The sequence below is a fragment of the Oryctolagus cuniculus genome, chromosome 7, assembly GCF_964237555.1.
Source record: "Oryctolagus cuniculus chromosome 7, mOryCun1.1, whole genome shotgun sequence".
Lineage (NCBI taxonomy): Eukaryota > Metazoa > Chordata > Mammalia > Lagomorpha > Leporidae > Oryctolagus > Oryctolagus cuniculus.
Window position 1 is genome coordinate 47,998,278 of NC_091438.1, and position 16,672 is coordinate 48,014,949.

At 46.3% G+C, this 16,672-nt stretch overlaps 1 protein-coding gene across 9 annotated transcripts in view; it reads left to right on the forward strand.

The window, feature by feature from the left end:
• Positions 1-15,857, forward strand: part of OTUD7B (OTU deubiquitinase 7B) — a 67,655-nt gene extending 51,798 nt beyond the window's left edge. For all 9 annotated transcript variants that reach the window (XM_051858712.2, XM_070077757.1, XM_070077754.1 and 6 more), the window contains 6 exons: positions 5,132-5,244; positions 7,517-7,644; positions 7,947-8,096; positions 9,862-9,976; positions 11,002-11,086; positions 11,974-15,857. In XM_051858712.2, the coding sequence (XP_051714672.1) occupies positions 5,132-5,244; positions 7,517-7,644; positions 7,947-8,096; positions 9,862-9,976; positions 11,002-11,086; positions 11,974-13,182 (1,800 nt within the window). In that variant the 3' untranslated portion in view covers positions 13,183-15,857. The remainder of the gene's footprint in view (positions 1-5,131; positions 5,245-7,516; positions 7,645-7,946; positions 8,097-9,861; positions 9,977-11,001; positions 11,087-11,973) is intronic.
• The last annotated feature ends 815 nt before the right edge of the window (positions 15,858-16,672 follow it).

The window sequence follows — 16,672 nt, forward strand, 5'->3', positions numbered from 1 at the left end:
GTGCCACAGCCCCGGCCCCGCTGGGTTGCTTTTAAATAAGACGATAGTAGTGGGTGATTTGTACCTTGTATCTCCATAAAAGGGGTTGGGCAAACTGACTGTTTTGTAAAAAACAGTTTTATTAGAACACAGCCCCTCTCACTTTGTGTATTGAAGCATGTAACTGCTTTCCTCTTTGACAGCAGAGTAGAGTGGTTACATATGGCCTGCACAGAGAAAGTTTGCTAACTCCTTCCCTTTACCAATAACATACATTCACATAAAAATGTTGGGCCTCCCTCTTTCTTTTTCCTTGGGCTCTCTGTCTGCCATGTTTGTATCTCCTGCTGTTTGTGTATATCTATTTTTTTTTGCTATTATTATGGCTGGCTGTTTCTGGCATTGCATATGGGAATATTTCTGAAAAAATTTTCTATTTCTCTTCCATCTTCTCTCTTTTCTCCTTCTGTTGTTTATCATACCTGGGAGTACTATAGTATAGTACTAAAGAACTAAGATATTTTTGGCTATTTAGAATTTTATGTCCTGAAGATTTAAAATATGTAAGTAGAGTGTGTTACTTGTTTCTCAAAAACAAAGAATCCATGTTAAGATCAGAATCCTGTCCTTGATCATCCAGTTTGCCCTAGAACACTCCCCAGAGAAATCAGCACACAGGGGCAAGGTCACATAAGTGACGTTCTTTATTACCCTCCAAAAGCTGGGCAAGACTTTCTGGAAAGCTGCTTTTGCCTGAGCTAAAACCAGCCTAGAATTTAGACCCCAAAGCATATTAGTAGTCGGTTTTCCTTCTCCCTCAGACCTTAGAGTTTTTCCTTCTCCCTTAGATCTGAGGCTCTGGAGACAAGAAAAAGCTATCGTTGTTATTATTTTATTTGTAAGGAGATTTTCTGACCTTTGGTTTGTTTGAGATGCAGAGAAAGAGGGACAAGACAAGGAGGGGGCTTCCATCTGTTGCTTGTTCTCCAGATACCTGCAAAGGCTTGAGTGAGAAACTCAGTCCAGGTGTCTCATGTGGGTGGCTGGGACCTGACTGCTTCGAGCCATCACTTGCTGCCTCCCAGGATCCGCATTAACTGGGAGCTGGAATTGGGAGTTGGAGCTGGGACTCTGACATGGTTGTAGGACGTCCCAGTTGGCATCATGACTGCTGGGCCAAATGGCCTGCCCCTATTTTCACTGTTTTATTTTATTTTTTAAGATTTACTTGTTTATTTGAAAATCTGAGTGATAGGGAATGAAGGAAAGAGGGACAGAGATGTTCCATCTGCTAATACACTCCCCAAATGCCTGCAACAGCTGGGGTTGGGCCAGGCCTAAGCCAGGAGCTTGGAATTCCACCTGAGATTCCCATGTGGTGGCAGGAGCCCAAGTACTTGGGCCATCATCTGCTGCCTTCCCAGGTGCATTAGTAGGAAGCTGGATCAGAAACAGAGTAGCTGGCACTGAAACTGGTGCTCCAGTATGGAATGTGCACATGCCGAATTGCAGCTTAACCAACTGTGCCACAGTGCCTGCCTTTATAGTTATTACTTTAGATAAGAGTTAGATTATGATGATACTAAAAAATTTTTAAAAACATTATGATGATATTTAGCCAGGAGTCCCAGAAATAGCCAAATTCTGTCTTTGGTCAGTCATCCCTTCCCTCTCAAAAATTCTGGGGGAAATTTACACATAGAGAATAGTGGCTGGTGCAGGGGCAATTGTTTGGCTCCTTTTGCTCAGCACAATGAAAGTTCCATACTGGCAATGGGACCCATATACTTGTCTTAGCCTAGACCATGCATAGCCTTATACCCTACCTTAGGAGTGGGTATGAGAACAGGAGGTGATGTTCCCAGGAGTTTCTTTTAGTTCTGTAGTACCAAACACCAGACAAATCTAGCTTTGATTTCCTGGGTCTCCTTGATTGTGTTGAAAATTTGGAAAAGCTTAACTAAAAACATTTTCTTAAAATGCTTAAGCTGGAAGTGTACACCCCCTAGTGGCTGTGTGTATTAAAACAGGAAGCAGATAATAGGTGAGAGAAAAGTATAAACAGAGCTTCCTGGATGTCTATCTGAGAGTGACCAGAGCATCCCATACATAACCCGTGCCTTGCTCTTTTTATGTTTGATCGAAATGAAACTTGTAGTAGTGTTTTAAAAATTGAAAACACTCGTAGTTTTGTCTCTTTCAAAATTATTCAAGTATTACTAACAATAGCTCTCAAAATCCTGCAAAATTTGTTCCTGATGCCCCTCTGTTTCTACTATGCTTCCTTCTATATTGTCAGTGTGCATTTAGAATCAGTAAATTCATTTTAATGCTAAAGTAATACAAAAATAAAATTAATAAGGTAAACTTTTCTCTAAATCATCACATATATCCTAAAGCCAATGATTTTTCTTTAAAATATTTATTTATTTATTTGAAAGGCAGAGTTATAGAAAGGCAGAGGCAGAGAGAAAGAGACAAGTCTTCCATCCACTGGTTCACTCCCCAAATGCTGCAACAGCCAGAGCTGGGTCAATCCGAAGCCAGGAGCCTGGAGCTTCTTCCAGGTCTCCTATGTGGATGCAGGGGCACAAGAACTTGGGTCATCTCCTACTGCTTTCCCAGGCCATAGCAGAGAGCTAGATCTGAAGTGGAGCAGCCAGGACTCAAATCAGTGCCCATATGCAATGCTAGCACTGTAGGTGGCAGCTTTACCTATTATGCCATGGTGCCGGCCCCCTAGCCAATGATATTTTAAAATAGTTTGTGCCACTATATGCTCTCCTTTAATAAAAAATAATTTCACTTGGCATGTATTTTTTTTAAATAGGATTTCTTTTTTTAAGATTTATTTATTTATTTATTTATTTATGTGACAGGTAGAGTTAGACAGTGAGAGGGAGAGACAGAGAGAAAGGTCTTCCTTCCATTGGTTCACCCCCCAAATGGCCGCTCCGGTGGGAGCTACACTGATCTGAAGCCAGGAGCCAGGCGCTTCTCCCTGGTCTCCCACGCGGGTGCAGGCCCCAAGCACTTGGACCATCATCCACTGCCCTCCCAGGCCACAGCAGAGAGCTGGACTGGAAGAGGAGCAACCAGGACTAGAACCTGGCACCCATATGGGATTGTGGCGCCGCAAGTGGAGGATTAGCCAAGTGAGCCACAGCACCGGACCAGCATGTATTTATTAATTATTGATCACATAATATGCACTGGGTATACTGCATAAAACACAATTGTTGCCTTTACGAATAGTAGGAGAAAATGAACATAAGTACATAGTTGCAGCAAAGTGTAACAAGTATGACCTCTGTGAGAGAAGTCTGTATAGCAGTTGGGGAGGGTGGGCACAAAGAGAGGAGTGACTGATCTACCAGGGAGATTGAGGAACGACTTTCATAGACTATTGATACATGATTTCTGTCCTAAAAGTTAAGGAATTGTTGAGTGGGTGGTTAGGTTTCTGCTCCAGGCAGAAACTGGGAGATACAAAACCACGTGGTGGGTGGGCACTGGCTTCATAGTTAAGATGTTGGTGCAGATGCATGCATTGTATATTGGAGTGGCCAGGTTCCATGTGGACTCTGGCTCCTGACTCCAGCTTCCTGCTTATGCAGACCCTGAGAAGCAGCACTGATGGTATAGGTAACTGGGCTCCTGTCACCCACATGGAAGACCTGGATTACATTTCTTTTATTTTATTTTTTTTTAAGATTTATTTTATTTATTTGAAAGACAGGGTCACAGAGAGAGGTAGAGACAGAGAGGTCTTCCATCCTCAGATGGCTGCAACAGCTGGAGCTGGGTCAATCTGAAACCAGGAGCCTGGACTTCTTCCAGGTCTCCTACGTGGGTACAGGGGCCCAGGGACTTGGGCCATCTTCTTCTGCTTTCCCAGGCCATAGCAGAGAGCTGGACTGGAAGAGGAGCAGCTGGGACTAGAACCAGTGCCCATATGGGATGCTGGTGCCACAGGCCCAAGGGCATTAACCTGCTGCTTCACAGCGCTGGCCCCTGGATTACATTTCTAACTCCTGGCTTTGGCCCTGGCCCAGACCTAGCCTTATGGACATTTGAGGAGTAGATGGGAGCTCTTTCTCTATCTCTGTCCCTCAAATAAATAAATGAAACTTTAAAAAGAGTGTTTTTATAGAGACAGGCGTTTACTTTGATGATCTAGAATATGAGGCAGTGTGGAGCAGGTGGCAACTTTCAATAGGCAGCTGGATATGTAAATATAAGAAATCAAAGGACATGTGGGCTGTAGAGTTAGATCTGAGTCATGAGCATATAGTTAGTAGTGAATGGGATTATTACAGCAGCAGAAGAGATCACCCTGAGGCTAAAATCATTGCCACAATACCCATATTTTTTTTGTTAGACAGAATTCAGAAAAATAGGAGGAAGTAGTGTTATGGAAGCTAAAGAAAGAGAATGTGTAAACAGGCTCATTGTGGCTCAGAGAGCTAAGCTGCCACTTCCAATACTAGCATCCCATAATGGAGTTCTGGTTCGAGTCCTGGCTACTCCACTTCCAATCCAACTCCCTGCTAGTGCATCTGAGAAGCAGTGGAAGATGGCCTAAGTGCCTAGGCTCCTACCATCAATATGGGACACCTGATGTTGTTATGGGCTCTTGGCCAGGCTCTATGGCCTGGCCCTGGCTATTGTGGACATTTGAGGATTGAACCAGCAGATGGAAGATCTCTCTCCATGTCTTTCCCTCTCTATATATAACTCTGTCTTTCAAATAAAATAAATAAATCTTTAAAAAAAAAAAACTAACAGGAAAATGAGCCACATGAAGTCTAGGAAAGATAACAAAGAGACAACTGGATTTGGCAGTTAGAAGGTCATTGCTGTCCTTTGTCAGGGTCAGTTAGGTACAGTGGTATATGAGGGGTGGGGAAGTAGGTGGAGGGCAGGAATAGAATACAGATTATAATAAGTCAGAAAATAATAGAGGATATAGAAGTGTGAGAAAGACCATAGATTATTCTTTTATGGATCTTGACTATGAGAGGGAAAAGGGATTTGACTTTGTAGTACAATTATAAACCAAGCACTAAGAGAATAGAGATTCAGAAAACAGTGAATTGGAATGAGTGTTGCCTCTTAATTGTTTGATGTCCTCTACCTGTCTTTCACACAGTCAGGGCTGGTATACACAGAGGATGAATGGCAGAAGGAATGGAATGAACTGATCAAACTTGCCTCGAGTGAACCCCGAATGCATCTGGGTGCTAATGGAGCCAACTGTGGTGGGTGAGTATGGCTAAGTCAGGGAACAGGAAATAATCATCTTGGAGTCCTTATTGGGCTCTGGAAGCTGTATTGTCTGTAGGCCCCAGTGTCTAGAGGGCTCTGTGGAAGAGGGTGTTGGAAGAAGATAGGAGCTGTGGCAAGGGTGCAGAAGTGTTTACAACATGGTGTGGTTTAGAACCACAAATAGTCCAGTATTACCAGAATGTATAGTACAGGATATAAAATGATAGAAGAGGTGGGGAATCCACATTTTTGTATACCATGTTAAGATTTCTCTTGTACTCTGCTGAGGAGTTAGAGTTGTATCCCAGCCAGGCTTTGGGAAACTGCAGGACAAGTGACCCAGTATCTTCAGGAAGTGAATGGTAAGGAAAATAAAAATGAAATGGAAACCTACAGGTTTAAAGACACTGGAGACACAGCAACCCATGGAAATATGTGGACATTTATAGGACATTTATAGGGAAATGTAAACAGCATCTACATATTTGACTATTGTTAAATTTTTAAAGTGTGACACTAATGGCATTATGGTTCTAAAAAGGAGTCATTTATTTTTTAGAAATACAAATTGAAATATATATGGGTGAAAACTATGGTGTCTAGGATTTGCTTCAAAATAATCCAGTGGGGAGGGGGTGGGAAGTGATAGGAAAACAGACTGAGGTGTAGTTGAAACAAGACTGACCATGTGTTTACAGTTGTGGGGGTTGGATGATGGATATATGAGAGTTTAGTTTAATATGCTTAAAATTTTGAAATTTCAGGAAAGTCTGGTTGAGTTGGAGTGTGGTAAGGCCCAAGAATCTATAACCAATACCCATTGTTGAATAACATTACTTGGGGTTGAAGAGTGGCAGGAAGCCACTGCATTTTGAATATGAGGTGGCAGGAACAAATTTGTCTGTTTGAACACTTGAGCACCAGAACGGATAATGAAGTAGAGGGAAGTGAGACTAGAGTGAGTTGTAGAGATCTAGGAGAAAGGGCCATGGTGTGAACAGGGTGTGAACAGGGTGGTTGACTGAAGATAGGCCAGAGACACATGCAAGAGATTCCTAGGAGATAGAATTTGTAAAGGCAGTGATTAATTGAAGGTGAGAGACCAGGAACAGTAAATATTTCACATATTTCTGGTTAAGCAACTGGGTAGACAGTGATAAAGTTTTATTTATTTATTTGAGAGGTAGAGTTATAGGCAGAGAGTGGGAGAGACAGAGAGAAAGATCTTCTAGCCCCTGGTTTATTCCCCAAATCCAGAGCTGAGCTGATCCAAAGCCAGGAGCCAGAAGCTTTTTCCGGGTCTTCCACGCAGGTGCAGGGACCCAGGCACTTGGGCTATCCTCCACTGCTTTCCCAAGCCATTAGCAGAGAGCTGGATCAGAAGAGGAACAGCCGGGATACCAGCCAGCTTCCATATGGGATGCAGGTGCCAGAGGCAGAGACTTAGCCTACTATGTGCCAACCCTGAGGCTGTTCTTAAATAAGGGGATATAAGAATATTTTTTAGTTTTTGGCGAGGTGTAGAGAGTGTGGTGTGGGACATTTATAATGGACAAAGTAAGCAGGATGAGGGTGAGGCTACACAGTTGTGTACTGTGCTACTGGGTAAAGAGAGTTGAAGGAGGTTGTTGAGCAGCAGGGTGATATTAAGAGATGGGGATTACTGGGGCCGTCGCTGCGTAGCAGGTTAAAGCCCTGGTCTGCAGTGCCGGCATCCCATGTGGGCACTGGTTCCAGTCCTGGCTGCTCCACTTCCCATCCAGTTCTCTGCTGTGGCCTGGGAAAGCAGTGGAAGATGGCCCAAGTCCTTGGGCCCTGCATCCACATGGGAGACCCAGAGGAAGCTCCTGGCTCCTGGCTTCAGATGGGCGCAGCTCTGACCGTTGTGGCATCTGGGGAGTGAACCAGAGGATGGAAGACCTCTCTCTCTGTCTCTTCCTCTGTAACTCTACCTCTCAAGTAAATAAATGAATCTTAGAGAGAGAGAGAGAGAGAGAGAGAGAGAGATTACTTCGTTTCCTAACACAGTTTTAAACCCAGAGTCTTCAAATCTCTTTTCTTGGATTTCCCCATATGTGAAACAGAATAGGAACAGCCATGATAGTATAAAATAAGCGGCTGTGTCAGTGGCAGCCTTCACATGGGAAAACCAGGTCAGGGGACAGGTACTCCCCTCCGCTCTCCGCATGCCCCGTCTGCAGGCGTCTCGTTTGGCTGTCTTCTCTGTCCCACTGCATCCCTTTCACTGCCCTCCTCCCTGCACCACTAGGGTGGAGAGTTCTGAGGAGCCAGTCTACGAGAGTCTGGAAGAGTTCCATGTCTTTGTCCTCGCTCATGTACTCAGGAGGCCCATCGTCGTCGTGGCGGACACCATGCTGAGGGACTCCGGAGGAGAAGGTGAGTCAGCAGGCCATCTCCCTGCACCCCGAGCACCCTTACTTACAGACCCTGGACCAAGCAGTAGGAGGGCAGCCAAGGAGATATACAGGCCTGTGGAAGAAAAAAATCAGATATAAATTAGAACACAGCAAAATTCTCAGATTCCAAGTAAAACAGTTGCAGTTCATTGATAAGGGTTTGTAGCAAAGAATGACTGAATAAGTTGGAATGAATAGGGACTGCACTGGCAGAGTGGGGTGGAGGGATTGTCCGCCAGGCAGGCACATAGCCTTAATGATGATCTTCCTGGTTCCCTGCAGCATTTGCCCCTATTCCCTTTGGGGGAATCTATCTGCCCTTGGAGGTCCCAGCCAGCCAGTGTCACCGCTCCCCTCTGGTGCTCGCCTACGATCAGGCCCATTTCTCTGCACTCGTGTCCATGGAGCAGAAGGAGAATTCCAAGGAACAAGGTGCTGAACGCAGTGTCTGTCTGGTATCTTTTGGTCTGTGTTATTTTCACTTGGAAAAGTAGAAATGAGGCTAATGTTGGAGGAAAGAATCAGGGGACATGCAAGTCTAGACAATACATATTGACACTTTTAATAAAGATAAACCAGCTATTGTGGCTATACCAGCATTGTGGCATAGCAGGTTAAGTGGATGGAAGATCTCTCTCTCTCTGCCTCTTCTCCTCTCTCTGTAACTCTGCCTTTTAAATAAATAAAAAATAAATCTTAATAAAAAATAATTTCTTTAAAATGAAAAGATACACCAGAGTTTTCAAATGAAAAAAAAATTATTGGGAAAACATAGCTTATATTCCCTGTTCTAGATGGAGTAGGAACTTATGTGTTAAGGTCATTAGGACTTTCCAATGATGCTTTGCTGTATTTGTCTCTCTCTGTAACTCCAACTCTAGTTACAGAGAGATGGAAAGACAGAGAGAGAGAGAGAGAGAGAGAGAGATATCTTCCATCTGCTGGTTTACTCCCTAAATGGCTGCAATGGCTAGGGCTGGGCCAAGCTGAAGCCAGGAGCCTAGAACTCCATCCAGGTCTCCCACATGGGTGGCGGGGACCAAGCACGTGGATCATTTTCCACTGCTTTCCCAGTGCATTAGCAGGGAGCTGGATCAGAAGTGGAGCAGGGGGCACTCAAAAGTACTCATGTGGGATGCCAGCGTAGCAGGTGGTGGTAACTTAACCTGCTGTGCCACTGCGCTGGCCCCTGCTGTATCTATCTTAACTGTAGCTTTGGATTCTCTGAATACACTTTAACCAGCAAGAACATCCTGAAAGTTAGTTACCTGACTGGGGAAGGAGTTATATAGACTACTGGCCTCAATTGTTTAGGATAGCCCATTGGTTTTGTTTGTGTTTTATTTATTTGGGAGGGAGAGAAAGCTGCCATTTCACTCAGGAAGTGTCCATAGTGGCATGGGCTGGGATGGGCCTTAGCTGGAAACTCGATCTAGGTCTCCCACATGGGAGGTGGGAACTCAACTACTGGAGCCACTGCTGCCCCCCAGGGTCTGCATTACAAGAAGCTGGAGTCAGGAACCAGAGCCGGGTATCAAACTCAGGTACTCAGGTATGAAACACGGGCATCTTAACCAGTGTCCTAACTAGGCAAAACTCCCACCCCAGCCTATTAGTTTTTTTGTTTGCTTGCTTGTTTTTTAAAAAAGATTTATTTATTTATTTGAAAGGTAGAGAGTTACAGAGAGGTACAGGCAGAGAGAGAGATCTTCCATCTGCTGGTTCACCCCCCAGATGGCCACAACAGCCAGGGTTGCACCAATCCGAAGCCAGGAGCCAGGAGCTTCTTCCAGGTCTCCCATGTGGGTGCAGGGGCCCAAGGATTTGGGCCATCTTCTACTGCTTTCCCAGGCCATAGCAGAGACCTGGATGGGAAGTGGAACAGCCGGGACTTGAACTGGTGCCCATATGGGATGCTGGCACTGCAGGCAGCGGCTTTACCTGCTACGCCACAGTGCCGGCCCCAAAAATAAAGCTGCGTCCCTGGGTGGACTTGAACCATCAACCTTTTGGTTAACAGTTGAATGTGCTAACCGATTGTGCCACAAGACGTGTGGTTTCTAATGCTAGGGGTAATTTACATGGAAATGTGCACAATTAGAGACCTGTGGCATGATTTTAGTGAAGTCACTCTGTGTTCAGTTGCCTTTCTTTTTCCTCAAGAAGACTCATGGATGGCATGTTTCTTCCTTCTCAGCTGTGATCCCACTTACGGATTCAGAGCATAAACTGCTGCCCTTGCACTTTGCTGTGGACCCTGGAAAAGGCTGGGAGTGGGGCAAGGATGACAACGACAATGTCCGATTGGCCAGGTGAGGCAGGCCTAGCTCCTCTTCCATCTACTTTGTAGCTGGGGTATCCTCTGCACATGACACCTGGCTCCCGGGGAGTTTTCCTCAGCTTGCAGGGGGATAGTCGCACCCCAGCTCCAGTTTCTCTGGGAGGATGGACAGGTAGAAAATAGGTTGAGCTCCAAGACTTGCATCACGCAGCTAGCTGCATTTTGTCCTGAAAGAGAAAGGGAATGCTGGGATCTCACCTTGTTCTTGTCTTCTACAGAGAGCTTGTGCCTGCACCAGTACATCCCAGAATCCCAAAACAGGGGTCAGAAAACCAAGATAATAAAGTCACACTTCTTACTGCCCAAGTGACAGGGATTTTACGTAGTTAATTGAAATAGTTGGCTCTAGGTTTTCACATTTCTGGAATTTAAACAGCCAGGAAAAAAAAAAAAAAGAAAACAGTTCCCTCCCAAGCACCCTCTTTCCCCCATCCTGCTTCCCGGTAGTGTGCGTAGCCTCCTCCTGCCTCCCTCCACAGCTTCCCTAGGGAGGGCATATGAATGAAATAGCTCTGCTCTTACGCTCTGACCCAGCACTTCCTTCTTTGGGCCCCTGCAACTTGGTCCTAGCTGAGAGTTTGATTTAAAAACCCAGTGTGATAGGTTTTTAAAAACAAGTTCTCAACAACTCATCAAAACTTCCTTCTAAAAAATATTTACAACACAATAATAGTGGCTATGGTTTAATGTTTGCTATTTTTGGATGCTGTGCTGATGCACCCTTTCCAAATACCATTTTTTGTCTTCAAAACAACCCTGCAGCATAGATACTATTATCTGTACCCATTGTCCATCCCAGATGGATTACAGGGAGGTTGAAGTGACTTGCTCAAGGTCATAAAACTCAGTGATTGGTAGAGCCACTGTTGAAGCCCAACCGTGTCTGACACCCAAGCCACATAACCCTCTTCCACCCTTCCAAGTATATTATATTGCTTTGTTTTTAGAAGGTCACAGCAGGTTTTTAAGTGGTTTTTTTTCTTCTCCTTTCCACAGTGTAATTCTGTCCCTAGAGGTCAAATTGCATCTGTTGCATAGCTACATGAGTGTGAAGTGGATCCCACTGTCCTCCGACAGCCAGGTGAAGACTTCTCCCGCCCTGCCCCTTGGGCGGCCTCGTTTGCGGAGCCGGGAGAGCGAGGAGCTCCAGTGGCGCTCTCTTTCTGAATCTGCTGTGTGGTAGCTTGGGACTGGAGGTTAGGAAGCTGGAAGACGTCAGTGAGTTCCCAGGAGCGCTTCATCCTGCCTTTCTGCCCGTTAGCGGCCCCTCCATTTTCTACAGTTCTTCTCCAGCCAGGGTCTGCTTTCTGGTACTAAAGCCCATTCTTTAGGACAAGTTTCCTGGCCTATTTCGTGACCTTGAGATTGTTATTATTTTGTCCCAAGCCCTCTGTAGTTAGACCTTTGTTTGGGATACCAGAAGGAGCTAGAATAGCCTAGAGATCCTGGTGATGTGAGTTCTGAGCTAGAATGGGAACTGAAGAGCAAAGAGAAACTGGCCAGGTCCAGTGCTGCGTGCACAGAAGTTGAGGGCCTCCCGTGGGCAGAGCTGGTTCCTCGAGATTAAGTTCGAGCAGCGTATGGCACAGAGAAGTTTCTAGTACAGGACATCCTGGTGTCCTGTATAAAACATTCTCCCTCCTCGGCCCAGAGCACCGTGCTCAGTGCTCTCACGGAGCAGTCAGGCTTCCCTTGCCGTGTCCTTACTACAGAGAGGGTCGCACTGTGGACAGGGAGGTGAGCGTGAGCTCCAGGAGTCGCACTGTGGACGGGGAGGTGAGCGTGAGCTCCGTTGGCCTGGGAGCTTGCCGCGGAGGCCAGCGCCCTCCTTCTCTGGAGCTGACAGCCATTCCAGCTGGCTGTCACCACGGTTGTCCATATGGCAGTAGCTGTCGGGAGAGGGCCCTGGGGACTCACCCGAGCCCGGACCAATGGGATAACTGTCAGCACTGTTCTGCTCTCTTCCAGGCTCCTCTGGCCCAGCCTGAGTCCCCCACAGCCTCCGCTGGAGACGAGCCCCGCTCTACTCCTGAGTCTGGGGAATCAGACAAGGAGTCAGTTGGCAGCAGTTCAACCAGCAATGAGGGCGGCAGGCGGAAGGAGAAGGCAAAGCGGGACCGGGAGAAGGACAAGAAGAGAGCGGATTCTGTGGCTAACAAACTGGGCAGCTTCGGCAAGACCTTGGGCAGCAAGCTCAAGAAGAACATGGGCGGCCTCATGCACAGCAAGGGTTCTAAGCCTGGAGGGGCGGGAACGGGGTCAGGGGCGAGCGGTGGCACTGAGACACTGGAGAAGAAGAAGAAGAACTCACTGAAGAGCTGGAAGGGTGGCAAGGAGGAGGCGGCGGGGGATGGGCCGGCATCTGAGAAGCCCACCTCGGAGGCCGCGGGTAATGGAGGGGGCAAGTATAGCCAGGAGGTGATGCAAAGCCTGAGCATTATGAGGATTGCCATGCAAGGGGAGGGGAAGTTCATTTTTGTTGGAACCCTGAAGATGGGTCACCGCCACCAGTATCAGGAGGAGATGATCCAGCGCTACCTCTCTGATGCCGAGGAGAGATTCCTGGCAGAGCAGAAGCAGAAGGAGGCAGAGAGGAAGATCTTGAATGGAGGGCTAGGGAGTGGGCCTCCTCCAGCCAAAAAGCCAGAGCCAGACGGTGGGGAGGAGCAGCTGACTGGCCCCCCGGCAGAGGCCAAGGCTGGGGCGTTCTCTGCTGGCTACCCTGGGGGCTTCACCATCCCCAGGCCTTCTGGGGGTGGTGTCCACTGCCAGGAGCCCCGGAGGCAGTTGGCAGGGGGCCCGTGTGGGGGGGGCCTGCCGCCATATGCCACCTTCCCCAGACAGTGCCCTCCAGGGCGACCCTATCCGCACCAGGACAGCATCCCTTCCCTGGAGCCGGGCAGTCACTCCAGGGATGGAGTTCACAGGGGTGCGCTGTTACCACCCTCCTTCCGCGTGGCTGATTCCTATAGCAACGGCTACAGGGAGCCCCCTGAGCCAGATGGATGGGCTGCAGGTCCCCAGGGACTTCCCCCAACCCAGACCAAATGCAAACAACCGAACTGCAGCTTCTATGGACACCCTGAGACAAACAACTTCTGCTCCTGCTGTTACAGGGAAGAACTGAGGAGGAGGGAACGGGAACCTGCTGGGGAGCTGCTGGTGCACAGGTTCTGAGTGGGTGGAACCTTGGAGGGCAAGGGGGCTGAACAAAGAAAGTTAAGCTCAGCTGATTGGCTCATCAAGACCCAGCCTCCATGTTGAGGGGGCAAATGCAGTAACGTTTGTGGGAGCCTGGCCAGAAGCCCTTAAGTGTGTGTGCGGTTGGAGTGGTGCCAGGCTGGCAAGCGTAGGTCAGGGCTGCACGCTGCCTCGGGGGCTGCACTGTTCCTTTGCAGAGCTTGACTTGGTGGCACTGGGGTGCTCAAGGGGGGAAAGATGGTGCTTCTGTCTCTTAACCCCTTGGGTGCCACCCCATGACCAAGGGAAAGTAGCAGGGGAAGGTTTGGTGTGTGGGGGTGGGAGGTGGGCAGACGCCTGGGGGAGGAACAGGTAAAGGAGGCTCTCAGTAAATAAAAGAAAAAACAGACCAAAGTTCTTTTAGGTTGGAAAAAAGCACAAGGTGGTGGAGTTGGGAGTGTGGAGGGGAGGTGAGAAACGGGACAAATTTACTATTGATTTGGATTGAGGTAGAAGTTAAGGTGGATAACTTCTTCCTCCCGGAGGAGCTGGAAGGATGAGGCAGTCATGTGGGCCCTTGTTGGGAAGAGGGGGTAGTTGCAATCCCAGTTTACTGAGATGGGAAAAGGAGCAACTGAAAAGGGGAATCCGATTCCTCTGGAGTTTTATTTCCTTCTAGTAGTCATTTGTCAACTGTTCTAGTCTGAGAGGAAGTTGCTGACTGCCCCCTATCTTTTCCTCATTCTTTTTGAGGGCCAAGCTCAGCTAAGTTAAGACGGTGGTGATTCTTTTTTAAGAAAGACTTTAATTTTATTAAAAAAAAAAGGGGGGGGGTCCCCTCTGGGAAAGAGAAGCGTGATGAGCAGAGCGACTGTGTGTTGCGTCTCTCCAGTGACTCAATGCAGAGGTGGTATTTTTTACTACTTAGCAATAACCATGAATGCACCTTGGGAGGAGTTACAGGACAGACAGACATTTGGCCAGACTGGTCCAAACCAAACCACAAACTAAACAGAGCGCTACCATCTTCTGCTGCTGTGTTTCTGTAGGAAGCAATTTATTTTATTGACTTTTTTTTTTTAAAGGAAAAGACCCAACGAGCAAAAACATTTTAAAAACTGATTTTTTTTTCCTATTTAAGTGATTCTTTCTCCTTCTTGTCTACTTTTGGAGAATGAATTTAACATCCCGGCTTCTTTTGTTAAGCCATAGTTGACCTTAATCTGTGGTTAGTTTATTAAAATAATAAGTAAAAAAAAAACTTTGTAAGAAGAGATATTTTTGATATTAGGACTGATGTTAAAACATGGGGTGGGGGTTGGGGCAATTTATAATAAAGGTAGTTAAAGAAATATATTTTAGTGAACTATAACCACAGATCACAGTTTACTCCCAATGAGCTGATCTGTTTGGATTTCTGCCTTTCTCTGACCCAGCCCTGTTGTTCAGGGTCTGGGAGTGGGGATCTGGACACAGTAGGGCGAGCTTCTTTGCATTTTGCACAAAGCACAAGTCTGGACAGCCTGTGCTCTGGCCAGAGCCATTTCTAAGAGCTTTAAACCGGAAGACCTGTCCTGGGCCAATTTTCCTTTTTCTTTATATTTTTTTCTGGGAAAAAAAAATTAACTATGCAATTGTATACACTCCTGGGTGCGCATGAAGAAGGAAAATAAGTGTACTTAAGTGTCCAGAGTGTAAATTGGGGCTATTTTTCTGCTTTTGGATTTCTCCTTTGAGGTATGTGTTAGTAACCCTCATAGCATTCCCATGGAATGTAATGCCCCACATTTGATCCAAGGCAGACATGGCAGGGGGTGTTGGAGGGTCTCTTTATTTGCATGTGTTCCTTCTGCTTGGGAAAGTTGTCGTCCTGTCTTCCCCTCAGTGACAAAGCCCACCAAGCGCTTTCTCCTCATTGGACTGCTCACAGTTTAGAAACCATCCTCCCAACAAACTTGAAAGTCACCGATTTTCCAAATCTGAGTCTGTTGATTTCATAATTTTTTATTAATTCGTAGGCTTTTATTTGAAAATAGATTGGTTTTAAGGAAGCAATGAGACTCCAAAATAAGGGAAGTGTATGTCTTGGGGCTGGACTGGAACTTAACAGTATGGGACAGGCACTCACTTAAGGTGCAAGATCTAAAGGAGTACTCGGTAATTCAGCCGAGTCCTTTTTATTAATGCAGTATTTTAAAGAGTTACTGCAAAAATCCACGTTGAACAAAATATGAAAATCTTAAATACAGAGTCTGACTAGACCAGGATGAGCGGGAAGCTGAATTGAGCTTAAGTCCTGCCTTTAAGTTTTTGATGTATTGTTCTTTGTGGATTTGTTTGCCTTAATTTGATCTTGTAAAATATTGTATTAAAATAATATGTATCTTGGTTACTGGGGTTTTTGACCCCGTTAAATTCTGTGTGCTCATCTCGCCTTAATCCTTTCCCTGTTTTTGGGGATTGAACAAGGCTGGCAAAACCATCATCGCATGAGCCCTAACATGTCCCAAACAGGCGCTCACACCACACCCTGAGTTTGCACAACTCCCCCAGCTTCCCCGGAGGCTTATGTATCCTAGGACGCGGGCCTGGACCAATAGGAATGGAAACAGACCAAGGTTCCCACCCCCCCGCCCCCCAAAAATAAAACCAGGAAAGTTTTGATTCTCTAATTGCCTGCTGTGTTTGGATTTGATGTGTTACTAGATTTTGGTTAATACTTTTGTTTTTAAAATCTGAGGACAAATGAACAAAAACAAACTTTGTATCTTGTTTTTTTTTTTATTTATAAATTATTCAATTCCAATTCTTTTTGCCCTCTTTTCAATGAAAAAAAAGGTGGAAATTGTAGAGGATGGTGGAAGGGTGAATATTGCTAAATTAGGGCTTTATGCTCCATAGCTTTTGCTAACTATTTATTGAGGCATTGAAAATTCTCTCCACTCTAAGGATGAGGGGCCCTGAGCCAATGGGTATTTTTGTATAGGGGATAGTGAAGTTTGTTGGGCATTATTTTTGCTGGGGTGGGGGTGGGGGTGGGGGAAAGAACAATGCCTGGGAAAGGCAGACACGCAGGACAGGATGGGTTTGTGGCCTCTGGGGAGGGTAAAGAGATAGAAGAGGCAGCACCTGCAGCTTCTCTAGGGGAGGAGGGCATGGCTTGCCCCCAGATGAGCAAAAGTCCCTCAGTTCAGAAGGGATGTGTGAGTGAAGGGGTGGACCCTGTAACCCTTGATGAAGTATGACGTTTTCTCTCAGGCTTAAATGTAAGTGCACTTAGCTCCTTGCATCTAGGGTACCTACAGGAGATTTCCAGGGTTCTTAACTCCCCTTTTGACTTTAGACAATGCTACCCTTCCCCTTACAATCTCTGTTCCACCCACAGTGGAGTGAGTATGCTACGGGAGAAGCCTGCAGATCCCTCCCTGGTTAAAAAGTTTTTCTTTCATGCCAGTTTCGTTTGTTTGTTGTTTTTTAATAAAAAGTT